This window comes from Candoia aspera, chromosome 5, assembly GCF_035149785.1.
Source record: "Candoia aspera isolate rCanAsp1 chromosome 5, rCanAsp1.hap2, whole genome shotgun sequence".
NCBI lineage: Eukaryota > Metazoa > Chordata > Lepidosauria > Squamata > Boidae > Candoia > Candoia aspera.
In genome coordinates, this window is record NC_086157.1 from 114,328,115 (window position 1) to 114,356,027 (window position 27,913).

At 46.3% G+C, this 27,913-nt stretch overlaps 1 protein-coding gene and 1 long non-coding RNA gene across 3 annotated transcripts in view; one reads left to right on the plus strand and one right to left on the minus strand.

The window, feature by feature from the left end:
- The first annotated feature begins 2,239 nt into the window (after positions 1-2,239).
- Positions 2,240-4,750, plus strand: LOC134498418 (uncharacterized). Its single transcript, XR_010068035.1, has 2 exons — positions 2,240-2,307; positions 3,601-4,750. It is a non-coding gene; the product is annotated as an uncharacterized LOC134498418 (long non-coding RNA).
- A 3,392-nt stretch (positions 4,751-8,142) lies between these two features.
- RAB6A (RAB6A, member RAS oncogene family) overlaps positions 8,143-27,913 on the minus strand; it is a 50,207-nt gene continuing 30,436 nt past the window's right edge. Inside the window, exons 3-8 of one of the 2 annotated variants that reach the window (XM_063305988.1) lie at positions 22,030-22,083; positions 20,257-20,362; positions 16,125-16,236; positions 15,090-15,183; positions 11,002-11,068; positions 8,143-10,145 (exon numbers count right to left, since the gene is read on the minus strand). In XM_063305988.1, the coding sequence (XP_063162058.1) occupies positions 10,081-10,145; positions 11,002-11,068; positions 15,090-15,183; positions 16,125-16,236; positions 20,257-20,362; positions 22,030-22,083 (498 nt within the window). In that variant the 3' untranslated portion in view covers positions 8,143-10,080. Of the gene's footprint in view, positions 10,146-11,001; positions 11,069-15,089; positions 15,184-16,124; positions 16,237-20,088; positions 20,195-20,256; positions 20,363-22,029; positions 22,084-27,913 lie in introns of both variants that reach the window. The other variant, XM_063305987.1, reaches the window with a different exon arrangement.

The window sequence follows — 27,913 nt, forward strand, 5'->3', positions numbered from 1 at the left end:
ACTGCAGGCATTAAGCGGACCACATGGTCATTAAGTGAATCGTGGTTCCCCATTAATTTTGCTTGCCAGAAGCTGGCCAGAAAGGCTGAAAATGGCAATCACCTGACCATGGGATGCTGTGGTGCTCATAAATGTGAACCAGTTGCCAAGTGCCCAAATTGTGATGATCACTTGACTGCGGTGATGCTGTGACGGTCATGTGAGTTCTGGTCACAAGTCAGTTTTTTCAGCACTGTCGTAAGTCAGAGCCATCACTAAACAAATGGTTGTTAAACGAAGACTACTTGTAACTTGTCCCTGAACGTCCCACACGAGGCCAGCAGTGGCCCCTCCCTGCCTTGGATCCTGGCCCTTTAGTCCACCACAGCTCCTGTCCTGCCCTCTTGGCCTTGCTGGCTGGGGATAATGGGGCTGGGGATAAAAATTCCTAGCCCTGCACACTAGGAAGGCCCCAAGAGTTAGAGGATGACAGCGCGAGAACGCCGTGACCTGAATTTGGCTTCCAAAGAGACACGAGTCACACAGACCTGTTTATAGGAGCGTCAGCCTTCAGCAATCCTTTTTATTTTATTTTATTTTATTTTAATTTAAGTTATTAGATTTATATTACGGCCCCTCTCCCCCAGTGGGTACGTACAGTAGATACCTCCCATTCCAAGGCACAACAGAGCGCGTGGAGAGAGAAACTGCTGTGGGTGAGCTTGGGGAAGGTTTCGTTTTTAACACGCCGGAGTTTTAGGAAGGCCGGAAACCTGCAGGTGTGGACACCTGAGGACACTTCTCCACTGGTTTCTTGAGGCCCCCTTTTTAAGGGGCTGCGCATCCATGGCCTGCAAGGTGTTCTAGCAGGAGGCTGGAAGGTGTGGGTGGCTTTTAGACTCGACGGAGTGACCAGCTGTGCAAATGGAGGAGCCGAGGGTGGCCAAAGGGCTGGGGGCGGATGGGCCTGATCCACACTAGGGCTCTTCTGATCTTCTCAGCTCAACCAAGAGGCCCACGGGGGATCAGGCCCCAGACCACCTCGTCCAGCTTTCTGGGCAACCCGGCAGCTGACAGGATGCCCTTGGGGAGCTCCAAAGCCTGGAAGAGGGCAGGAGTCCCCTTCTATTGCTTTCCAGCAGCCACCATTTGGAGATGGTTGCTGCTCCTGGGATTCAGGAGGTGGAAAACAGCCCCCAATGTTGGTAGCCATGGAGACCCTGAACCCATCCAGACCCCTTTCCACTCCCTCCCAATTGGCCACCATCTCCACACCTGCTGGTAGTGAATTCCACTGCTGAGCACTGAGAGAGAAGAAACGTCTCCCTTCTCCACATTCTCTGTGCCACCCTGGACGCTGTAACAGTCGTAAGTACGAGAACCAGCTACAAGTGGTTTCTTCCAACACTGTTGTAAGTCTGAACCATTGCTAAATGAATGGTCGTTAAGTGAGGACTGCCTGTAGTTGTCCTCCTTTGCACCCTTTCTGGCTCTATATTCTCCTGTTTTAAGTCTCGAGGGAAAACATCCTGGGAAAATTCCTGCCAGGCCCCCTTTTATTTATTTATATATCAAATTTATTCCCCACCCATCTCACGCATTCACTTTTTCAATTGGGAAATGTGGGCAGAAAGAATTGGCAGCCATAGAAGACCTCAGGAGAGCCTCGGAGTCGGATCAAGCCCTTGGCTCGCCTGGAACGGCCTTTGGGGTCTCCCGGCAACCAATGGATGCTCATAAACTGGGCTAGAAAAGGGGACACACCCCTGGTTGCTGCTTGGCAAGCAGTATTTAAAAACTGGAGCCCGATGGGTCACTAGGAAGATCCCACAAGAAAACAGGCTATGAAAAGGTGGGATCTCTCTTCTAATTTCTCTTGTAATGGTGGACTAATTTTTATTCCAGCCTGGTTGAAATCTGGTTGCAAAACTTTCTGTTTCCTTAGAACAGCGTTTCTCAACCTCGGCAGCTTTAAGAGGTGTGGACTGCAACTCCCAGAATTCCTCAGCCAGCATATGGCTGGCTGGGGAATTCTGGGAGTTGGAGTCCACACCTCTTAAAGCTGTCAAGGTTGAGAAGCACTGCCTTAGAAAGCTAATCTGTAGATTAGACTAGCAGGTGGGGTGAACCCCACCCTTTAATTTCTGGCAACGCCACGCTCAAACCCAGAAAATGGAGATGGGTGAATCAAGGTTCAGCTCATTATGGGCATGGGGTGGGAGCATCAGGAGGGATTTTCTTGGAGTGCGAGCCAGCCAACCCTTCAGAGGCCCTGGGACTACAGTTCCTAGCCTCCCCAGCCCATGGTTTTAAGCCCCCTCTCCTGTCGTGGGTCGCAGCCAGGGAAAGATGACCCCACCATAACGGGGTTAGCTCAGAGGTGGATTTTCTCAGGCTCCCGGGCTGCACATCACGCGAGACCAGGCCAAAGAGGAGCTGCGTTGTTTTGTAGTCGAAGCCCAGCCGTTGTCTTTGACGGCTGTGTGAACCAGGCTGTGATGTTAAGCCACGTGTGGGTGCAGCTGGTATGTGAATAGTGCATGTGCCAGGCGAAGCAGCTGCAGCTGCCCTGGGGAAACGTGTCAGGCGAGGTTGCAGCTCCACTTTTTCCTGTTCCTGCTGCTTTCATTTACTGGTTCTAGAGTGCTGGGTTCATGGTTACGGGGTGAATTGTGTGAATCTGCACCGGCAGCTTTTTCGTAGCCAAGGGTGCCTTGGACTGTTTCCCATCGGAGGGCTGGGAGGTGTGAGAACCGGGTTCAAGCCCATCCTCACCCATGGAAGTTCACTCAATGACTTGGGGCCAGTCGTGCTCAGCCTGGCCTACCTCACAGGGTTGTGGGGAAAATTTAGAGGAAGGAGTGCTGCACATGTTGCACAGGAAAGTCTGGATCCCAATCTGACAAATTCAAAATAGGGAGAGCCAGGCACGGGGCAGTTTTCTTGTGCCGTGATTTTAGGCACTGTTTTCCACCTCAAAGGAACTGGAAGTTTTCTGCCACAGCAGCCCGAGCGGATAGGGGAGGCCCACCCGTCAGCCATAGGAAGCGAGCTCAGAAGGTTGCAGGGAGACCGGAACGGCCTGCCACATGATGTGTGAGGCCTTCAAATAGAGTCTAACCCTACTGTGAGCCAGGAACTGGACTGGATGACCTCTGAGTTCCCCCCAGTCCTGCTTGGACCAGCTTCAGAAGTGACAGTGGGAGGACCAGGGATGTGGGAGAGGCGGTGGAGCAGTTGCAAACTGGTGATCGGGTGGGAGCGCATAGCTCTGGCTGGCAGCTGGAACCACACAGACAGGCTGAAGAAAGCTTGCCCTGTGTGAGGCGGTTTCACCACCCCGTGCTTCAATTTGGGAACCGCGTGCCCCCATTTCTTTGGTCAGCACATTTGGAGCCATAAACCAGCTAGAGGGAGTGGGCTGACACAGCATTTTGGGCCATGTATGCCCACACCAGACCAAGGCTGGTGTTAGCACTAACCAAGCATTTATTATGCTATGTCCTAACACTGCACAAATGTAGCAACCAGCCTGTTTCCGGAGCGCAACCAGAGTGGTGTGGCTGCACTTTGCTAGTCCCCTATGCTCTGGTTGCAGCTTGTGGATTCACAGGTAACAAGCATGTTTCCAAGGGATTGTGCGCCTCTCCTAAAATATGTCTCCCCCTCTTTATAGTCCCCCCTCAGAGTATTTGCACGAAAACCCCGTTGTAGGCGTAGGTAACATTTTGTGGTTTAGAGTGGCTAGAATATCTAGTAGCAATGATGGGGTGAAAGTTCTCTTTCAGATGGCACAAAGGAGTTGCATTTAAGCAGAATGCATTTGTTTTGCATTTTGGCAGGGGGTTAGTATTTGCACTGAAATTTGCTGGTTCAAATCTGAAGAATGTGTTGGAATTTGCTTGTGGGCATGGATCCTTCACGCATTCAATACAGAACTATTTACACTCATTTGCCCCTGCTCCAATTTTTCTGGGGTTCCCCTGCATCTGCCCGAAAAATGACCCAGGTGCCCAGTCGCTGGTTCGTACTTGGAGCACATGCAAATGCAGCCTTCGCACAGGCCCCGTCTAGGGGTTGGTACAGCTAAATGACCAAAACACTGCCAGTTCAGCGAGAGAGATTTCTGGACAAAAAACTGTATTGCCAGCAGCGACAGGGCTGCCACTAAGCCCCAACAAATACTCGCCAGATCTTTCTTGGGAGTGAGTTTAACACTTGTTTCCCGATTAACTGATCACTTTCCTCAGAGTAATCACCAAAGCCATTTAGGGTTTGTTTTTAATTCTTCCCTAGTTGACCAGAGGGACTGTTTCCTGCACACACCCAGGCACATCATGGAATGAGGGGCAGCTTTTTGTAGGAAGGCCACTTCATAGGAAATTCAGCTACTTTGAAGGGAGCAGTTCACGTTTTAAACAGGAAGCTGCCTAGAAGCAGTGCCCGTGGCTCTGTCGATGGGTATCTTAGCCAGCAGTGGTGCGCCTGAGGCAGGGTCTCCCACCCCCGAGGCAGGGTCTGCCTTAGCTGGTGGGCTGGGGGCTCCCCGAGAAAGCCCGCCAGTTCTTATGGGGAAGCAGGCCAGCCGGGCCTCCCTCTTCAGCTGCAGCACTAACCACTCCTCGTTTTGCTTCTCTCTGCTCGCCCTGCGGCCGGGTCCAAGCTGCGTGCATTAGTTTGCGGTCTGGTTCCATCAAACGCTTAAAGCGCTAGTAACAATGCATATTTTGAAAGAAAAACTATTTAAGGATTAAAAAGAAGTTGCTCTTCACCGTGGTGGCTGTTGTCTGTCTGTCCTTCTGCAGCATCACACTGTAATCTCACGGGCGGCCTCCAGGGCAGGAGAGGGGTCTGTCTTCTTGGTGCCAGTCAGCCACCAAGCAGGAGTCAAGGAAAGGAAACTTCCCCAGGCAGCCAGGAGAGCTAAGCAGTACCTGTTGAATATCCACCTTTCCTCGGAGGGAAAATAAGCACTATAAGGCAATAAAGGCACCTCAATTCCCAAGGCTGTTTTAATCAGTGCTGTGCCTCTGCCTTTCCCCCAAACGTCTTTAAAATGCATCTCCAATTAACTTAATTAGGGGTAAGAAAGCCCACCTGAAAACAATGCACCAGGATTCTCATTTGCATGTGTGTTTGAGGGAAGGAAGGGTGATTATTTTCAGTTACTTCCTCCCCATAAGTAAAGAACAGACTAAATAAGAGCATTTGGCCTTTTGGTGTTTGCACGCAGCTGCTTCGTTCAGTCCACAGGTCCGTTACTTACCATGGCTGTTTCTCAAGCGTCTCAAGTAAAAATTGAGTCTTGAAACTAATCTACAGGTGGTGGGTAATGCATACGTGCACCCCCCCCCCCAGCATACTACTACTGATCGTGAAAAGTACTGGCACGCAAAATGCAGAAAAGAAATAGAGTGAAGTAAAGGAGGCACTGTACGACATAAGGAACAGGGAACTGGCTAAATCCAGTTTACGCCAGCCCCGTTCACCAGACCTCTCCCCAAAGCCTCACTTCCTTGCTGCCGTCCATCTTCCCAGCTCTCTTTCAGGACCCCCCCCCCCACCATGTTCTTGGCCTTCCCCTGAACCCACCCACGCTTATCCCTCCGGCCCTTTGAGCCTCATTTCTCCTTTCCGGATGATCAAACACCTCGCTTCTGTAGTCCACAGTCCTTCCGCAGCCATTCCTGTTTCTTGTTTCGCCACACGCAGGCTTAAAGACCCCGTTCCCACAGCATTTAACCTCCATTACAAAGATGGAAGCCTCATTCCCACGTAACAAAAGGGGCAGCAACAGGCTCTTACTTGCAGCCATTTTTGCTGCTTCTGACAAATGTTCAGTCCTGACCACGGGCCGCATCTCACCAGTTGTTCTCCTATTCGTACGTTTTCTCCTTCAAACTTTGCATATTTTGAACAGCAAAAATCTGGCCTGTGAAAACCCTGCCCCATGTACAGCTATGGGGCATTTCCCAAATTTTGCTTGTCACTTCCCGTGTTTTCTGTCCAGAATGCGGGCACCCCCTAAGCAAACGACATCTATGTCTGCAGCTGTTGTACACCAAGTATTTTTCAACACCCTCATAGCATTTTTTTCATGAAACTTTTCTTTGGCATTAACACATAAAGCATTAATTCCCCTCAACATACTAACATTTCCACAGGAATCTAAAACTGTTTCTCAACCTCGGCAACTTTAAGCTGTGTGGGCTTCAACTCCCAGAATTGGCTGGGGAATTCTGGGAGTTGAAGCCCACACAGCTTAAAAGTTGCCGAGGTTGAGAAACACTGCTCTTAAATATTCCTCCCAGCATTTCAGTCTCATTCCAAATAATTTCATTACTTTTACGTTTAACTCCATTCACTCTGCAAGAGGCTTCCTGTTTAGCCTTTTTCACCCATGCCCAAAATTCAGTTTTTATCCCACGTTATTTTTATAAATAACTCAAGGCGGAGAACCTGAACAAGTCCCTGCAGCGTTTTTGGCAAGGTTTTCTGAAGTGGTTTGCCACTGCCTTCTTTCTAGGGCTGAGAGGGAGGGACTTGCCCAAGGGCATCCAGCCAGCTTTCGTGCCTCAGGCGGGACTAGAACTCACCGTCTCCCGGTTTCTAGCCTGGTGCCTTAACCACCGCACCAAACTGGCTGCATTCTCATCTGCATCCTGTTTCATGTCTTCACCCCACCAAATGCTCCTCTTCATACTTCCCATGAGTGTAACTCCACATACTTCCGCAGTGCTTTCTAGTATTTTTCACTCTGTTCCAAGAGCTTCTGCATTACATCCACTTTCCTTTCATTCTGTTGGGAGATTAATCTGTATTCTATTACTCTTCTGGTGGCAACACTTTTTCTTCCTCTCCAATTCATGTTTTTTCCATCACCACCATTCACTGGAACGTAACGTGTAAATACCAGTCCATGGATTTCTATTTTTATATGCACCCACAACCCCCCAGATCACAATACTTAATTTCTCACACGTATTAATCACATACCTCAATCTGTATATTCATCAAGTCCACTGACAAGGTCAGGCCACTTGCATTCAAGTCCTCCACATCATTCCCCTCAGCTTTCCCCATGCAGAGCTTGCCTATTTTTCTTTCATTCTTGTCGCTCCTTCCATTCCCGATCAACTTCCCACACGCCAGACTGCTGCCTGCATCCCAACTTGAGAGTTGTTATGCAGCTTGTCCTCCTGCCTCCCAGGGTTATTCTCACAGCCCATTGCACCACTCAACAGAGCTCAAGCTGTGATCGATTATTCATCCAGTAAAGACACCAACAATATTTCCATACTGTGATTAAAAAATGCTACCGGCTCTGGCAAGCTACTGAGATGCTGCTTTTGAGAACTGATGGAGCAACGCAGGGTTTTCAGTCAACCTTTCTATATTCACTTAGCACAGAGACGGGTGCGAAGCAGCAAGCCCTTTCCTCGTTCCTTTGGCCGACCTGGGACCTCCACCCACTGGGAGCCTTCACCCGGCTCCCCTCATCTCTTGCTCGGACGCGGTTATGCTTTGGGGTTTAGAAAGAGGGACTTGCCTCTGTGGCAGACAAGGGCCTTCAGTCACAGAAAAGGAAGCAGGGCTGGACTGAAATCTGCTTTGCTGTGCCCGATGTTACAGATCAGCAGATGGCACTAGAGAGATGCCGTAGGGCGCAAGCAGTTGGCTGCCAGTGCCCTCTCAAAAGGTTGGCACTTTGGGTCCCTGATGACGGCAATCTTCTGCAGGTGCCTGAAGACCTGCAGAAACCTAAAAAGCACGCAGCCGCCCATGGCAGAGCCGACAGTCAACGCAAGGTGTCACGCTGAAATGAACTGCTTGGCTGCCATCAGCAGAGTGGGGCTGGAGAGGCAGGCAAGGGGTTGCCCGCATCTCCCGCTGGGCCCTCCCCTGGCTGCCAAGCGCTTCTGCCCCTTCGGCATGGCACAGCTGTTTTCCTTGCCTCACAGGGCTAACCCAGCAGACTGGGTGCCACTCTCCTACCTGGACTTGCGCGCCCACTTCCCTGCTGGGGAGTGAAGGACGAATGCGATGGCTGCGACCATCTTCAGCTCCGGCGCTGGCTCTGAGACAAGCTGGAACCACCAAGGCCAGCCAGCGGCAGGGAACAGGGGAAGTGAAAGGAGCAGAGGAGAAACCTTTTGCTCTTAGTGTTTTGATTAGATACTTTATTGGAAGCAAAAAATTCTGTGCATGTTTTAAAAAATCCAACCCGTGTACACATTTAATTGCTTTAAGAACCCAAACCACAGAAAACTCAGTTATTAGAATGCAGCGAGATGGATTCTTGTTTAACGTTCTGCACATGTAGAATACAACAATACAGGAAAGGTAGCCCTGTCTCCTTGAGTTTCTTTCCAGGGTAAGTTCATCGCCCGTTGCCGTATTTTAACATTTATTCCTAGACATGCTACTTTTAAAGGGGGGGGGGGAAGCCACCTCTTCAATATTGCATTAAAAGCATTTTTATATCATTCTGCCCTTTAATACGAGATGATGCAAAGTTACTGGAAACTCAAGTCAGAGTGATGAATCTGCTGTTCTGGCTCCACCAGGCAGAGGAAGGGGGGCCTCGCGATTAGGGCCCCAACTGACGCCGGGCTGCCTTTCCAAACCAGCGCTTTGAGAAAGGAGTGGCGAAGCTTTTCCAGCACGGCCCCCTCCCCCTCCACAAACTCTTCTGGCAAACAATGTATTTACAGTTGTGTTAACTTACATAGCAACTTCACAATGACTAGTACAGATTAAGAGTGCACTTCTGCAGTGTGGGCGCATGTGTGTGTATGAGACAGAACGCGTGTCTGTGTTTCCAAAATCTCTCTCTCTTGCAACATTGCCAAAGCTTTAAATGGATTAACAAATTCCTAAAAAAAAACAAAAACCCAAAAACCCTTCTTTGAATGCTAAACAAATTTAAAGTAGAGAAATAAATATTGAAGGAAGTTCAAGGTTAATTGTAGTTAAGTTAAACATAATACTAAACAACCAGTTACTTAACCAAATTACGCAGTACATACATAGACTGAAGACTGAATGTAAAAAAATAATGCTGAAAGTAAAGGCAACAGGCTGCATAATTGAAAGTTTTGTTTCCATCTTATGCCCCCCTTCCTTCGTCATTTAAAAAGGGAGTTTTAAAAACTGACTTTTATAACCGCCCCCTCCAGTTTAGTCTGAACTCCCAAATGTTCTCTCCTGTCCTGTTCCTTCTTCCTCAGTTTACATGAACTTACAAGCTTGGTAGCTTACACACCTCTTTTTAGAAACCGACTTCACTTAAAACGGTTTCTCTTAATAGGCAGAACCTGTTAAAAGCCCCAGTGCCTGTTCTGAAACTGTTCCACCAGGATGCAAAAGCCAGAGACTGCGCTGTGAGCCCGTTTAATTGCACCAAAGAACCGAGAGAGGTCCTGAGGTCTATACCTAAGTATCGGTAACCCTGCACCTTACAAAAAGCATCCTCTGAGCTGAAGCCCAAAGGTGGTTCGTTCACACAGTTAAAGAACGGAAATAAGCAAAGCCACCAAAAGCACAGTAATCACCCAGCTTTGCATTCTCCAAAAGCTGACGTCGGACTGAGAAGCAGCAGAGTCTCTCTTGGTTTTGCCAAATCAGAGGATTCGCTCATCCGGTAACGCTCGTGGCTTGCCGTGGGCAGCGGCTGCTTCTACCCTGCACGTCCCTTGCTCACCAATCCAAATGCCATTCTTGCTCCCGTTTCCATTCGACATGTGCAATATTTTAACAACTCTTTTTTTTTAAGAAAAGGAACAGACCTAACAAATTTGTACCCAACTTTCTAGTTGTTGTTTAAGAACTACAGGAATATGGTAGGGTCGTTCTGGCTCTTTCACCCTTTCCTTCTATGTAATGAAGACACGGACTTTCTTTTGTGCTTGTGAAGCTAACAGGTCATCTTCACGAGACAGGCAGCGATGAGGAACCGTGCGAGGTTAAGGGGGGGTGGGGAGAAGGCAAGCCAATCATCACACTGCTGTCAAGGGGTCCCGGGAGGGGGGGGAGGGGGGGAGGGAAGGGGAGGGAGAAGCCGGTGATGGTCTGAGAAAGGAGGAAAAAACCAACACACTATTAGCAGGAACAGCCTCCTTCACTGATGGGCTGCTCTTGAGGCTTTTCAAGTTTGATGTCAATCACTGGGAAAGAGAAGTTAAGGGAAATGAAAAAGCCAACCACCCTGTCAGCTGCCGTGTCACTAGAGGTCCCGGCACGCGGGAAGAGCCTGTGGTACAGTCCTTTCGATGAGGCTGTAGCTCGGAGCACGGATGGGGCTGCTGGGTGGAAGCCCCGTTCAGAAAGGAAGGGCTTGGGAAAGGGGGGACAGCAAAGAGCCCCAGCCGAACGTTCCCAAGTGAAAGGGATGCACCCAATCGCATCTGTCTGCACTTCAGGGGAACGGCTCAGGGCGGGGGGCCCTGCTCGCTCATACCCCACCGCAGCTTTAGTGGCCCCAAGTGACCCCAGGAATCTTCCGACTCCGAATTCCCTCCCCTTCAGCTGACTCTCCACAGCACTCTAAGCATCAACCGGCAGTGATGAAGGGGACCTTGGAAGGATTTCTTGCAGAGAGAGAACTGGGAAGAATCAGCTTCCCACATCCATGGGGCACCGTTGCCGGGGCTACGTAAAAACAGGAAGAGGTTCTGCTTGCGGCACGATGGCGCTCCTCACCGCTGCCCCCACCACGCAGAAGCGGACCCCCACGTTCTCCCTGGCATGGCTTAGTGGATCAGTTTGACTTAACAAAGTCAAGTTGGGGCCCAGGCAACCATTTCCCCATGAGCAAAGTTACTTGTGAACTTCAAAGCAGCCGGCCATCACCATCCTGGTTCCCAAGTGCAGCCCGACTGTCCCCCTGGGAAAGCCGCCAAGTGGCTGCAGCATTCTGCCTTGTTTGCTTAACCTGCTGTTCAGCCCCCACCCTGCAGCCGACCCATCAGGCCTCAGCGTAGACCACCCTGCTTCGTCTACCAGTGGTGGGTAAAAGGATACTGTCTTCTCTGCTTTTGTCCTGTGTGCTCTCCATTCCAGGCAAAGCAGCTGCCACGCGTCGGAAAAGCTGAGGGAGAAAAATCGGCGGTGGCCGGGGGGGGGGGGGAGATAAGATAAGAGAGTAATCAATGTAAGAGGGCAAGGACAGCACCCTGGGCTTCAAGGCTCCAATGTTTCTCGCATATTTCTACACAGGGTGAAGCAGCTGCATCCAAGCCCTTGGAAAACACCCGCATCCAATAAAAAAAGCCAAAGCCAACCCACTTCAGTTCAATGAAGCGTATCATGGAAAAGGACTCAACGGCTCACCCATTAATCCAGGATGGTTTTGTTAGCCAGAGAATTGTTTTCAGGGCTTAAGGAAATTAGCTATCAATTCAGAAGCCCCCTTTTATCGCTCTGCCAGCAAAGGTGCAGAAGTGTAAGAGGGCTGGAAAAAACAAGGCGTACAGAATGCAAATGGCCGTAAGGTATCCATCTATCTGGAGGGAGCAACCCAGCCACTGCATCTCAGCGTTCCACACCCGTCGTTTTCCTTACGCCAAGAAAGCGAAGAGCTGATTGGCGCTGCAAGGCGTTCATCAAAGTTTACCTCTGCCATGATGAAACTATGGAACATACTGTTATAAAAAGAGACATGAAAGCTGGAAGGTGTGAGTCGATGGGCAGAGGAAATGCCGGCTCTTGGTTATGTAGCAAAAGAGTTTTCATTATTCTAGTAATAAAATGACCCACTTATTTTGGCTTTGATAGCCAGGTGGGATCGTAACATTTCCTTCTCTGGCCTCACAGCAGGCTTGTTTATGCACCAGTTGTTTAACATTTACCGTTCTGCAATGGCTAGCTGAATTGGTTATTTTTTTGTTTGTTTTGCGTTGTTGCTACAAATACATTTCATCTGCCCACCTGTCTCTAGCTTCCTCCTATTAGAGAAGCTTTAAGCTTATTACTGCCTTCCACTCCAAAGTTAATCAAAATTGACTCTACGCCACGGGCCCAAAGGCACTTTTGCCCTGCTCAGCAGGAAATGCTGTTGCCCTATTTAGATCCAGGGTCTGTGCTAAAGTGACCCGTGTGCATATTTGAATCCAGCGGTTCAAGGAACAAAGTGGTCTGGTCAAAAAGCCTCAGAATATGGAATTATTTATCTCACTAGTACAGAAAACGTCGGTCTGCATTTTCCTATGAGAATTTCACCACTCGCTGTGAACAAAGGAGTACAAAAACCCCAGCATCTTTAGGAGCTTCCCCTTTCCTGCTTCTTTTATTCTGGCTGGGGAATTCTGGGATTTGAAGTCCACATGTGCTGGCTGGGGAATTCTGGGAGTTGAAATGAACACATCTTAAAGATGCCAAGGTTGAGAAACACTGATTTAAGCAAAAGTCACTTGGCAATGGCCAAATGGATTGCTGCATTAAAATCCAGTTCTTGAGCACAGGCATTTCAAAATACAATAATCCATTCTTTTTATTTAAGCTGGGAACAAACTTATGAACTGGGATTATGTTCTGCATCAAAACTGCTACTCAAAAGAAGAGGGAATTTGGTAAGCAGGATGGATTAAAGTAAATTTATCAGTCAGACTATACAGGAAGAAATTCAGCTGTGGAAAAATCGCAAAAAGCTGAACGTGTGCACAGAGAAGTCCTGACCCAGTAATTGTGCTGATGGATTATCTTCAGAAATCTGCAGTCAAGTCTCCCCTATTCTTACATCCTGGGAGGTGCAAAAAGCTCAAACTCTGAAACATTTCAACCTTGGACTGGCTTCCTTCTGTGAAAGTGTTCCAACACTGTTTGATCTTACTGAAAGTATTTTGCACACGACCACTTCCAATATGATCAGATGCCTACTGGGTGAAGTCAGAACAGCTGTTCCAAATTTGAAAACATTTTGCATCTCTCAACGTGCATCCCTTCTCCAAAAGTGCTCCACTGCAGGTGTGAAGGAATGCTAGGACCCAGGAGAAACCAGAGTCCAGGGCAGCAGCCAGACAGTGAATGGAGACACAAAGGGAAACAGGCCAGGCTGTTTAAAACGCCTACATCTGCTTCCCAGATGAAGCTCAGCAAGTTAACTTTAAAGATATAGATAAAAGGCTAATCATAACCTCCTTTAGTACTGCACTGACGTTATTAGGAAGAAAAACCATTTTATCCTGTTTCCACCTACCTGACTGGGCAATTTCCCTGTTATTTTGAACTTTTTGCAGTGAAGCACGAGACCAGTGCTGCTCAACCTTGGTGAGTTTAAGGTGGGTAGTCTTCAACTCACCAAGGTCGAGAAACACTGCCTTAGACCCTGTCCCCGTTATTCATAAATTGAGGGCACCAGGCTTATGACTGACTTCAAATTCAAACATTCTCATCAGCATGGCTCTTTTTCATCTTGTGTAGCCACACACACACACACACACACACACACACACACACACGTACATACATACATACATATACTGTCCGGCAAGAAAAGGCAGATAATTTGAATTCGAAAGGATGGCCTATTTTCTGTTTATCCTGGTGCTAACTACAAAACTGCCATTTGTAGAGAAGGAGGCACATCCCTTCAATCCTTCTGCTCCCTTCCCCCTGACCCAGACACATACTCCATTTTTATCCAGAGACTGAAAAACAAACAAAAAACTTTTACTTTGAATTGTTTCCCCGCTGGATGTGTTGGAAGGAGAGGCATCCTGTCCTGTGCTGCTCTCTCTGCTCAGGGAACAGATGACCCCCGGACTGAAAATGATTTTACCCACAGAGGCAGTTACACCACTGCTTTCTCTAACTTTCATAGATCAGCCAGTTGCCAAACGAAAGGCATTCATTTTCAGTAAAGGAACAGAGGGAAAATCACAATCAGAGGAATTTTATTCAAGGACTGTGCCTCATGTTCCGATATAAATGTGACTAACGCTGGTCTTTTTAAAGACAGAAAATGTCTTCCCCACACTGAGATCAAGAAATTACAACAGGAAAAGAAAATCAAGTAAAAAATAAATAAAACAAAAGGCACAGTTCCCCACAGAGGGGACTTTATTAACTGCAATTGTGTGATGTTGTTTTGGAAGTCCTTGTATTGTTAAGAGAAGTGATGGCAAAAGTGGTTTTGGTTTGAGTAATGACACACAAACCCTTTAAAGTGACTTAAAGCGTTTTACCTACACTGGGTAAAAAGGACTTTTGGATAAGCAGTTTTGGGTGATGAAGGAAAAAGTTTGGGAAGCTTGGGCTAGGCCCCATGGTATAGGACATTAGCAGGGTTCCTCAGCCAGGGTTCTGTGGAACCCTGGGGTTCCGTGAGAAGTCACTGGGGGTTCCCTGGGAGATCACGATTTATTTAAAAAGTTATTTCAAACTCAGGTAACTCCACAATAAAGAGGTACGTTTCATTCTTTATTTTTAGTTTAGAGAAGAAGAAGAAAGGTCCCTGAGTCATTTTCGGACTCTTTAGAGGGACGCAGCTTCCGCAAGGTTTTCTTGGCAGACTATAGAGCGGGGTGGTTTGCCATTGCCTTTCCCAGTCGTAATTACCTTTCCCCCACTGAGCTGGGCACTCATTTTACTGACCTCGGAAGGATGGGAGGCTGAGTCGACCTGAGCCGGCTACCCGAGAGAGAATCCAGCTTCCGCTGGCATCGAACTTGGGTCGTGGAGAGAGTTTCGGTTGCAATGCTGCTGCCTCCCACCCTGCGCCACACGAGGCTCTCTTGAAAAGCATACACCCCTCCAGACAAGTATAAGCTCTATTCTATAAGCTCTATTTCATTTTCAATTTAAGAACACTGTTAATGCATCTAGACAGGCCTACGCATGAAACAAATAGATTAATTCTGGAACTTCTGGCCTCTATTGGAGCCTGAATGCGCAGGGGTTCCCCGAGGCCTGGAAAATATTTCAAGGGTTCCTCCAGGGTCAAAAGGCTGAGAAAGGCTGGCCTAGACTAAGATAGGAATCTGACCACTGATCAAACCACATTGTCGTAAATGTTTCTATAATTTGTAATGTGGCTGCAAAGCCTGAAATGACACTTTCCTTCTCTTACTGCAAGACACGCAGTCTTTAGGATGCGGCTCCTGATTACTCACCTGTTTTACGTTGTATCCTGCCTTTGCACTAGTTTCAATGAACATTACATTCAGCTCTTTGGCTTTCCTCTCTCCTTCCTCAATAGATACTTGTCTGGAGGAAAGAAAGGAAAAGAACCGCAGTAAGAGAACCGCAGTCTTGATCCCCTCCAACAGCTGCCTTCCTTTCACATACCAACAAGAGAAATGCAATTTCAGAACTGTTATAGTTGCTACATCCAAGGAAGAAACCCCCATTAACTAGTAAGGTTTCTGCTTATGGCCCTGGGTTCATTCATATGGCCATTTACAAAGCAAAGTCCAAGGGACACAGGCTTATTTGTGGGGAGGGGGAGAAGAGAATCACAAAGAAAGCTTTTTAAACTCCGAGGAATAAAAAGCAAGCATTTATTGAACAGGAAAAATTCAATGCACACATCCCAACACTCAATTGATGCACAGGTAAAAAAATAATTGAGCAACATGGACATAAAATAAAGGAAGTCCTATGGTCTCATCTAATCTGCCTAATCTACACAAAAAAGGGCAGGGTGAGGCAGAGTGATGGTGATGGGGGAAGTTTGTTCTTCATGGCCAACAGAACCTGGAAAGATGTTGGAGGGTGTATCTGATCTCTCCAGCACACACGTGGCCACTGCCCTGCCAGCCATGCACCCAAGTTCTCAGATTTGTGCAGAGAAAGAGGCAAGTAAACAGGATAGAATACTTATTGCAAAGAAGATGGGGACAGAAGCTTAATTGAAGAACCATGTGCTCATCTGGTTTTAAGGTGAGACCAAGCCATAATTATGTGGCTCTTCTGGGGAAGCAAGAAACTTTGGTTGAGGTAGAGGAACAGAAGATTGCTTTTGAATGGGATGGATTTTCAGCTACTCAACCCAACAGATCCAGTTTTGTACTCATAGACTATCCACTGGCCATATCTTGCACCATGCTCTTTTTCAAAACCTGGATTTTAGGTAACTTGTACAGATGACGCTTTCTCAACAGAATCTATTCAACCTAGTCAGAAAAGCAGGACATATATCTCCTTACCTCTTATCTGCTAGATCTGTTTTGTTTCCTACAAGCATGATGATGACATCACTACCTCTTTCCGTTCTGACATCATCAATCCATTTTGTGGTTTGCTGGAATGAGTTTACATCTAGGAAGGAAAAACACACAAAATAAACCTATAGCATATTCTTGTCAAAACATGTGTCTACTTAGCATTACTAAGTCCTCAGTGGTCATTTGAATCAGAGGTTTATCGATATTTTGGTTGATCAAAGACTGTAGTGATAGACACAGCACAGCCAGCTGGAGGAGGGCACGGCCCAATGAAATGTGTTGTATTTCTATCTCCTAATAATAATAGGAACCAGCCTGCTGCAAAGCAAACCCCAGCTTCTAGTGTCATCTTATTTACAAGAACATCCCTGAACACCAGATATTAATACGTAGGTAAATGTCTACATACTGTGATCCACTATGGGAGAATATCAGCAGTGGATTGACTGATTGATTATGTGCCATCAAGTCATTGTTGACTTAGTGACCACACAGATTTTCTCCATGAAGATCTGTCCCCAACTTGGCCCTTCAGGTCTTCCAATGGTGCTCCCACTGCCACTGTAACTGAGTTCCTCCCCCTTGCTGCTGGTCCTCCTCTCCTCTTTTCTTCCCAGCTTTAGAGCCTCCTCCAGAGAGCTGGATCTTCGCATAATGTGTCCAGAGTAAGATAATTTGAGCCTGGTCATCTGTGCCTCAGGTGAGAACTCTGGGTTGACTTGTTTTATGATCCATTTGTTTGTTTTCTTGGCTGTCCATGGTATTCTCAGGAGTCTTCTCCAACCCCAAAGTTCAAAAGTGTCAATACTCCTCCTCTCCTGCATCTTCAAAGCCCAGCTTTCACTTCCATAGAGTATCACAGGGAATCCCATGGCTTGCATGATTCTGATCTAGGTATAGACACATCACAGCGTTTGAGTATCTTCTCCAGGGCCTTCGTGGCTGATCTACCAAGTGCTCGTCTGCAGCATATTTCTTGACTGCTTGTTCCTTTACTGTTGATGGTTGGTCCTAAAAGGCAGACGCTCTCCGCCACTTCTGTATCTCCTTTGTCAATTCTAAGGCTGATCATTCTACCTGTTGTCATTAGTTGAATCTTCTTTTTATTTAATTTTAGTCCCATGTTTTCCACTGTGCTCCTTGACTTTTATTACTAGAGCTTGTAGGTCCTTTGCATTTTCAGCTGCTAGGGTAGTGTCATCAGCATAGTATCCACAATATACTCTCAAAATTCCAAATGCGCCCAGCAATCTAAAAAGATCATCTACATACTTCTATTGCAAAATTCCCCAAATGTATTGCAAGCAACTTGTCAAGGCAGCAAAAAAGGAAGAAAAAGTGTTTCATTTGCTTTTGCGGTAAGAAGGGACTGCGCCCCAGGCCTCAACAGACACCGACAGTGACACAGAAGCAGCATGCATTTTCTTGCAAGATTCATCATAACCAAGTCATTAGCAACACTGCTCTTTTCTCACTAATGCTTCCATACTGTAGCTTTAGGGTCATGGAATAAAAAGTTCCCCAGGAACCAACTTTTCAGAACAGCAAATTATACTCTGGGAAGCTTCAGTTTAAAAAAAAAAAAAAACCTTCCTATGCACTAATGTTTTGATTGAAAACATTCTAACCCTCAACTCAACCAAGAATCTTTGTTTGTTTGTGTGCTTGCCTGTAAGCCATCTCAATCACCAAAGTAATTCTAGGCCGCTTGCAAACATTTTATCCCAAATTCCCTTGCCAAAGAAACACTGAAAATCTTTCTGGAACTTGTTTTATTTTATTCTGATTTCATTTCAAATTGAGTGGAGAGGTGGGGCTCACATCTACCACACAAGAATGTCCAGAAATTGTAGATAGCAGGAGGCTGGGGGTGGACTGCTTCCCACCAAGTTTTCCTGAGGGGAGCTTTTTAAAAATCTCATATCTGGCAAGAAGTGAGCTAACAAACCACTCTTAGCAATTAAAATCTAATACGAGCAACAATTAAACAGCAACCGACAAAGACGCTCCAGGCAGGGAGGCATTCTTAGCAGAATGATTCTCAGTAAGGCTGGGGAACCCAAGGACTTTGCCCATCCCTGGCCAGACAGGAGCCATGGGCTGAACTTCCAAGCTGGCACGGATCTTCATCTATCTGGGACTGCTAGAGGTTGCCTGTTCCCCTGGAGCAAGCGCTTATCTAGCAGGTACTTAGGGAGAGCCTTCCTGTTCAGAAAAGGCGCTTTTGAATTGTGGGTGCTTCTAGGGCAGGGCTTCTCAACCAGGGTTGTGTGGCACCCTCGAGTTCCGTGAGAGGTCACTGGGGTTCCCTGGGAGATCACAATTTATTTAAAACATTATTTCAAATTTGGGCAACTTCACATGAAAGAGGTAAGTTTCATCCTTTATTTTCAGTTTAAGAACCCTGTTCATGCATCTAGACAGGCCTGCCCATGGAACGGGTATAATAATTTTGTAACGTCTGGCCTGTATTGGAGCCTGAACGAGGCCTGAGAAATATTTCAAGGGTTCCTCCAGGGTCAAAAGGTTGAGAAAGGCTGGGCTAGAGTTATCAGCATTACTGGAGAGCAAGTGACCTCCAGAGGTCACTCAACACCAGCAAAACCAATTTCCCAGCCACCAGAGTTCAAGTCTGCACATCTTAAAAGTTGCCAAGTTTGAGAACCACTGACCTAGATCATGATATGACCAACTATAAAAGCAGAAAGAGAACAGAAAACAACAAACATTTCTACCTCAGAATGGTATCATCTACCAGTCACTTAATAGTATAATACATTTTTTTCCCATGCCTGAGAACACTGGAGTCATCAAAACCCAAAAAATTAAACAGTCAGTCCATTCAGGCTAAGCCTAGACTTTATGAAAATAATTCAGTACTTTTTTTCCATGTTTAATCTCCAGTTCTTCTTCATTCATTGCCTATTTCAAAGGCTGACTTGAAACTGAGCGAAGACACAAGCTGCTTAATTTACTTGTGAGGTAAGTAAGGTTTCAAAAATGCTTGCGAGTATTTTTTTGCTTTTCAGATGGAGATGAAGTAGCTAAATGTAGTTCTTTGAGACATACATACCTTTATAGAAAATTAAACAGTGAAACTAATTAGAAGGAAGAAAAAAGAAGGTTTGTATACACGAGAAGAGGGTGTCACAGTCCCTGGAGCTCATACCCAGCTATTAGGAGCAATGCGAAAGCAACCATCAGTGGCTTCAGTAGAGAAACTCGAGAAAGTTAAAGGCAACACAGGACAATGATACCCACAGAACAGCAGCAGACGAACTAAGGCCACGATGAGATTGGCTTGCTTTCAGGAATTCTGAGCACATATACAGGGAGAGAAGGAAACACACAAGGGAGAACAGTGGGAAGCAGGACCAGCAAACAGAAAGGGTTTGCCTCGAGAGCAAGCACATCTTTGGGCAAAAGCTCCAGTCTGCTCAGGAGGGTGACGAGAGTGTTTAAATTTAGGGAACTGGAGGAGCCAGGCACCCTCTCTCAACGAGCTCAGCTTTCAAGCTGGAGTCCTCTTTCAAGTCCTCACCATGCAAATTAATTTGCTCTAATCGATGGGAAGAGAACATGCTTCCTGCACGCATTCAAAGTCATTCTCATTGCTTTGTAGTTGCAGGTCCTGGCCATCTCTAGGGCTGAGCCCCGATGAATGCTGTGAAACAGGCTCCTGTATATTTGAAACACAGTAGAAAGTCTCCCGCTTGAAGCTCCAGGTGAGAAAACCGTTTTCATGCCACCATGAGGAACAAGCACAACTGTGGTATAGCATGCACAGCTTGGCTTGAAAGGAGGGGGGGGAGGGAGGGGGGGGAGACGGGAGACAGGGGGGGGAGGGGAGGGGAGGGGAGGGGAGGGGAGGGGAGGGAGGGGAGAGGGCGAGGGCGAGGGGAGGGAGCGCATGCGCCAAGAATACTGGAAATGCCCCCCCACTCACTTGTGATATCATACACAACAACTGCCACAGTGGAGTCACGAATGTAGCTAGGAATCAAGCTCCTGAACCGCTCTTGGCCTGCTGTGTCCCACAATTGCAATCGTACCTGACGGGAATCAGTCAAAACAAGCGAGAAAGAAAGTCAAAGCTGGGGTCAAAGATACCTACTTGTAATATCGTACACTACTACGGCAGCGGCAGAGTCACGGATGTAACTGGGAATGAGGCTACGGAAACGTTCCTGGCCCGCGGTATCCCAGAGCTGCAACCTGATCTGTGGGATGGGAGAAAATTGAAAGGAAAAAGGGGGGAAAGGGGGGGGAAAAAGCCAAACCGCCACTAAAGTGAACAAAATCTTGACTGCTTTTTTAAAATAAAAAAGCAAAGTATTTTAAAAAAAAAAATCATGCACGGAAGGCGTTGCTTTGAGGTTGCAAACAGAAGCGGACCACGGGGATTTCCCAGGGGCTCTGCCCGTTGGGGGAGAAGAACACGCTGCTGCCAGCCAGAGGCCTGGCCAGCTCTGCAGGTCTGGCAGGCAGCACCAGGCAGGTCCTGGGGCAGCCAGCAAAGGACAAGGCTTGCCAGCAGAGGGGGGCACGCCTGGCTCAAGGCGGCATGTCTGGGTGTGCGAGAGAAGCGTGGGACAGCTCAAAGCGGCCGGGTGAAGATCAGGGGGCATTACGAACAAAGCCAGCCACCAGCCAGACGCTGCAAAGCTTTCTCACGCATTGTATTTAAAAAAGCAAAGGTAAAGCGGCATTAATGGCAGAGGAAACATTTTCCAACAGTGCAACTTTAGAAATTTAAGTAACCTGCCAATGGTTATCAGTTTCATTGGGCAGCCCTGGAGCAGAGCTCCCCATTCAAAACAGTAGGCTGGTCTATGACCGTAATAAAAATCTGATTGATATTCAAAATGGAGATGAAGGAACACGAGGCCCCCGAGGCTAGGCAGGTCTGAATCTCCACGTTGCCTGAGAACCATCATGGCTGGCACACTGAGCTCCATTGTGGGAAAAAAAGGAGGGCACAATATCAAAATGTATCTTTCAGCACTTGGTGGCTTTAAGATGGGTGGACTTCAACTTCAGAATTCTGGGAGTTGAAGTCCACCCCTATTGGCTGGGGAATTCTGGGAGTTGAAGTCCACCCATCTTAAAGCCACCAAGGTTGAGAAACACTGTCTTATTATCACTGTAAGGTCAAAATATGGTACTGTTTTAAAGATAGGAAAGAAAGGTTCGTCTTTTTCTAAAAATAAATAATTGGACACGTTTCTTTTGGTCACAGGGAAATTTGAGATGATTTCTGACTAAGTAGAACATCTGATTGTCACTGTATTGTACATAAAGTCTCCAGCTTGCTTCATTTGCTTCTACAGTCGTGGCACTGAAAACCCCACTGTATTAGTTGCCGGCCACTTCAGCTTAACATCTCTTCAGTGCACAGCCAGTTCATGAGCAAAACATTCCAACCAATTTATACCTGTGAGATTCAGGTTTCTGCCTCCAGACAGAATTTGAGAAGATGCATTTTTACGTACAGTAAGCGCTTCAGACTGGTTATTTTCAAGCCAACACAGGCATGCACTAATATGGCGACCTGCAGGGTGTTCGCTGTTCTAGGCACAGCAGTAGCCCACTGTTAGGGCAAGAACCTAAGCAAAGCTGTGCCGCTTTGGCCAAGCCCACCCCAAGCCATCCTTCTGCTTCTCCCAGGGGCCGACCAGATGCCCCTGAGGTGCTCAAAGGAGGGGGACAGGCATCCCCTCCTCCCTTGTCACCACTCCCCTGCAACTGGCACTGGAAGCATAATTCTAACATCCTCAGTCGGCCCATCAGGAATCAGAAGCTGCTCATATCCTTGCAAGCTGCAGTTAGACATTACAATGTACGCCCAATATTAAAATAGACTAGTTACTGCAAAAGTCTTACTCACTGTGCGATCTTCCAGGTACATCGTTTTTGATAAGAAGTCAATGCCAATTGTTGCCTGCAAAATGCAATTCAACGGTGAGTAAATAAGTTCAGTCACCATCCTTTTGTTAAAAAATGCAGAACCCACTCAGTTATTGGTAAAAAAATAATGAAAACGAAATATTAGCCACAATGCTGGATCCATGTAATCATGCAAATTTAAGTTTTCTCATTTCAAATGAGCAATTGGCAATTACTCTACAAGGATGTAACATGAAAATTTAAGTCTTGATCACAACCACAGGGGGAAAAAACAAGGCAAAGATCAAACTTTTATTTCAATTATATTGCTGGAGGGGGAGAAGAACATTTTTAAAACGGGAGCCTTCAATTAGAGGCTTAAAAAGCAGAAGCTCTTTGAAGTCAGAGGTAACATTTCACTTAATGAAAACTCTCTTCAATCTTTCTGCCTTCACAGTACCCATTTTTGTTCCTGACTGATATATTGCTATGCTTACAATTTCACATGGACAAAGCCTCGGCAGCATGCTATAGCTCAGCATTGCTTTCATCATCCATCCAAAGATTACTTGGCCTGCATGAGCCCAGAATTTACAGACTCTGACAAAGAAAGCAGACAGGCAGCTGTATGTACAGGTACCTATACACAAGTTGGGACAGGATAAATGGGAAGAAACCTGCACTCACTGAAAGCTTTTAGGGATGGAGAAGCCTGCTTCACAAAATACAGACTTTATATTTAGTTTTTCTGACATCCAGCAGGAAATTCTGCAGGGATTTGCACATCTGTACCACTGCTGCTCTCTAATACCTGGCAGGCGCTAGCAAAGCCATCTCTACACACCACACTAAGCAGATACCCAACCCAAGCACTATAATGTTAATAGTGACTAACAAGGTGACAATACTGGTGGCAAGAAGCGAAGTTTGATCCTCCCTCCCCTTCTTCCAAAACATTCTGATGATCTGAAGAGGCTAGTTTCTTCCCTGTTTTTCCTCAGGAAGAACCCTTTCTCAGGGAACAGAGAGCAGCAGGCATGAGGTTACCTAGCCTGCACCAGCAGTACTCCTAAGATGATCAGGGAAGTGGCTATCCTGTCCACAAGAAACTCCTGCCACCAATGAAGAAGGAACAGAAGAAACGGCCATCATCATCTGATCATATCCTGATGACGCTCAGTTTTACATCTCCACCCCAAGCTGACCAAGCGATGCCATGGGTGGGGGTTCTTTCTCGGTGTCTGGAGGCTGTTTCAGGGTTCTGGTTGGGGAAGAACAGACTTCAGCTCAACACTGGCAAGACCAAGCAGTATGGTGTTTTAGGGCCTCCCAGATCCAGTGATTTTCTATCCCTAGTTCTGGACAGAGCTGCCCTACCCCAACCAGAGCCAGTGTACAATTTGGGGCTCCTCCTGGACTCACAACCTGGTTTGAGCAACAGGCGCCAGCCACTGTCAGGAGGGCTTTCACACAGCTTTGCCTGGGTATTAATTACACTCTTTCCTGGATCAAAGGTCACTCACACCTTGGTCACCTCACAAATGGGTTACTGCAATGCACTCTACATGGGACTGCCCTTGAAGAACATCCAGAAGATGCAACTAGCCCGACATGTGGCAACGTGGGCAGTTATGCTACACCTCTGTTCTGCAAGCTCTACTGGCTCCCAGTGGGCTCCCAAGCGCAATTCAGGGTGCTAGCTGCCATCCGTAAAGCCCTTCATGACATGGGGACAAATTATTGGCAGTACTCCTCCACAACTGTCATCTGACTGATCCAGAACGCGGTCCCTTTTCCAGGTTTAAAGACCTGGATGTTTCCCTGGTGCAAGGGAATCCGGATGTTATTTAAAGCCTGTGAGGGGCTGTTAATTTACTATTGATTGGATTTTGTCCTCAGCTGCCATTATATGTTTTTTATATTGCTGTTTATTTTATATTGTTTGTAGTGTTAGCTACCCAGAGTTCCTATAGCAAGATGGGTGGCCATATATTTCAAATCAAAAACAAACAAACAAACAGCAAGACAGACATAATTGCTTCCTGTCTAGCCACCTCTTTTTTTTTAACCCACACCATTCCCAGTTCTATAACCATTTGGGGGTGGGAAGGGGCTTCTGTTAAATGTGAATATCCATTAAATACAAATTTACATCATTTGTAGTAAAACCTCGATTTACGAGGCAAGGCTGAAGTTGGAATGAAAAATCTGCCCTTTATCACATACTGCTGAAGTTAAACCAAGGGTTTATGATACGTCAGTACGGACCACTTTTCAGGCTTTGAAAACTCATAGTTCTTTTACCTCAAGAATTCCACATTTCCTTTGAAAGTGTAACTGTTGTGGCTGTGAACAACGTGCCTGAGTTGAAGGCTCAGGAGCCAGAGGGCATTCCATGGTTCCTGCCAAATCTGCTCCCCTTGTTGCTCTTTTCCATCGTCGTTTGACTTGCCTCATTCCTTGTGCTTAGTAAGTAAATCTAGAAGCCTGATATTAGGAAGCAGTGGACGTTTCTGCTACTGCGCAATTTCAACTGAGCACACAACTGGAAATTCACCTGTCTCCCTCCCCTCCGGCAGAAAGGACAGACAGTCTGGCTAATTGCTCGCAAAGCACTAAAAGCCACGTGCCATGCAGGCATGAGAGGATGCTAAGGCGTGAACAGATTGAGCGAGGACCTGAAGGAAGCCTTGCAAGTAACTATTCAGCAGACATTTTTCTCCTTCCACAGGACTACTCTCTGGCCTCCACTTGCCTCACAGCGCAGGAAGCAGTTTTTTTTAGTCTGGAAAAGGCAATGTCGCTGGTTCAAGCCTTGCCCTCTCCCCATCTATTTCTAACAAGGGAAGGGACACAGAGACATAGCTATGATGTGCTTCCTCAGTCACAAACTCAGAAAGCGAGAGAGGAAGGGGCAGTGCGCTTATTTAAGACAGGGGAGCTGGCATTCAGCCTGTAGCCAGCGTAATGCTGGGAGGAAAGGCAAGTGCATTCCAGGGACCCGCGGATAAATCCTTGTGCGCAAAGGCAGTTGGAAAGAGCGAGCCAACTCCATTCAGATCACACACGTACCTCTCACTGAAGGGCCTCCCTGTTTCAAGCTTTTGGTCATTGGCTTGACAAATGCTTCATTTATTATATCAGAGTTCCCTTCCATGAAGACTGCCCTACTATTAAAGCACCGAAGGCCAAACTCCAATTAAAACTAGAGCACGTGTTCCACAGAGAAAACAAGGACCGAGGAAGGACAACAGAAGATTACGTCAAAGAAGTGCTGTAATGACTGTAATTACAATGGGCAGAAATAGAAAGGGTTCGCACCCCTGGGAGGCGAGCAGTCCTGTACCACCAAAGGCCTGCTGAGGCTGCTGACACCAGAGGAATTCCAATTGGGCCATCAGTGCTGCTCCAGCTGTGGGGAGGGCCCCTTCTCTCTCTCTCTCTCTCTCTCTCTCTCACACACACACAACTGGGTAAAGGATCCTTGCATTTTGAAGCAAGAACTCCCTGTCTTTTAACATAGTATGTGTATGTAGAAATAATCCCTTAGCTGAGGCTTCAGCTCTCTATGTGGACTCTCCTCAATAGCTTGGAAGTATTTGAAGTAACTGTTGATGTTAATGATAAAGTTGCCAGGGTATTGTGTTCCCGGCAACAGTTTATTTATTTGTTTGTCAAATTTATCACCACCCAGAGTCTCTCCTTGAGGGGAGATGGGCAGTGATAAACTTGACAAATAAACAAACAAACAAACTGTTGTCGGGAACACAATACCCTGGCAACTTTATCATACACAACTGCTTCCGGGCCCAGGTGCTAAATTAGGGATGTGCAGAATTTGTCAATCTAGGAATGGAACATTCCAGGGTACTCCAGAGCATTCTGTTTCTTTGGAGCAAGCCAACTTTCCTTCTGGACCATGTATTCCCAGGCTCACTTCAATGGTTTCCATAAAATTGTGCTAAACCAGAAGCAGTTTGAGATGTTTTGGGCATGGTACTCCAGAGGAACAGGCTTGTCTGGGGGCAGACTCCCCAAAAATGCTTCTAATTAGGAAGATTTCATTCCAGAAGCTGCTGACCCACCCTTGTAACAGCATAGTCCAGGAAGAAGTTCAGCAAGCTCTGGCGGAAAGTGGGACATTCTGGAGAGTCCATATCAATGAATTTTGCATTTACCTAGTCAGATCTTCTAAATGGCTTGAGTCTGACATGTTTTAGAAATCACCAAGATCACCTTAGTATATCAACTGTGCCAATGCAAAAGCATCAATTCAGAATGGCATCTTGGAACGGTGTCCTATAATTCTAAAAAACTCTTCTCCTGAAAAATGCCAAAACTAGGGTTTGAGTATCTTTCAAGAAGAATGCAAAGTACTTATGCATAGGTTTTTGATGCTGGGGCTAATTATAATGGCTGGGACTTTTAACTGACATAAGTGAAAAGAACTAGCCACGTAACCTGGACTCTTTTTATGCATTCCTCCTCAACCTTGACAACAAGGAAAACTACAATATATACATGGATATTTCAAAAAAGGATTTTTTTTCTTTGAAATCTGACTCATTTTCACTAATTGATAAAAGTATTTATTTTGGTTGAAGAAACCAACCAAATAATGCAAAGTCCATGCAGCCAAAGATCAGTATAATCTATTATGCAGTCCTGTGCCATTGTGCAGCTCATCACTTGTATCATTATCAATCAGAGGTATGTGATAAATCACTAGCAGTTAACACATTTTTAAAACCAACCAACCCTTGAGCAAAGCCTTCTTCCCTTTGGCTCTGCTATGATACAAAACCATAAAGTTCTTCTATAGTGACATTGTCAAATATCTGCCAAACTTAGTTTGCAATTAATAAGAGAAACCTTTGGCATTCTGAAACTATCTATTCTTTTACAAACAGCACCCCCTGCCCCCCTCCCCCCCGCTTTTTATAGTCTGGAAAGGCAGGAGATCCACAATGTTTGCATAATTATTTGATTCAGGATTCCACTGCAGGAGGAACCTGACTACATTTTGCTAAACTTAGCAAAGGCACAATGTAAGTATTGTTGGTTTGTATATTGTACAGTAATTGGTATCAATATTACTTTTTTATGCTGTACTGAAATGCTAAGGCCCGCAAGGTAAAAGTCTGAAGGTCCGAAGCCTCTTCTCTGATCTTCACACCGTGGTCCTGCCTCTGCTTTCATGTAGCAGCTTGATAGTTCCCAGTGCCATCACCTGTCTTCCAGGAGGCACCTAATCTCACTTCCATTCTCTAACCAGGTGAAATAATTTTTATACTGCCAACTCCTGGATAAATTGAGATAAATCAATCTCAACGAGGTAAGATTAAATCAAGCTTTACTATTAAAAATAATTTGTAAGTAATATTTTTAACCGAAATACAAAAATTCAGGCATTCAGTGTGGAAGAGGATAATTACAGAGCTCTTCAGATCACACATTCAGCAGCTGGCAAATTTAGTTTTAATTTTTTAAAAATATCAGAAAAAAATACAGTGCTTCCGGCTGATTACAGGATGGAACTGGTCTTCTCTACAGAATATGACAGATCACAAGAGAGAGCTCAAAATATTACAGTTAATAAGATTCTAAAGAAAAAGTGGCACCTTCTTGCATATATTCTGAAATATGGGTGAAGGCCGAAATTAAAAACTCAGTTCCATTAACTTACACAGAGAACATGAAACTTAATGCAACACAGAGAAAACAGATCAAAAATCTAGCGCAAATTTCTGGCTATACATATTTGAAATAAATTATCTTCTGCTTCTATTTCTTGGGCTTCTCCAGCTGTTTTGAGATTTCCAACCTTAAACTGAAGCTACTAGGAATGAGGGGTGTCCCGTTCTTTATCCAACCTCTCTCCACAG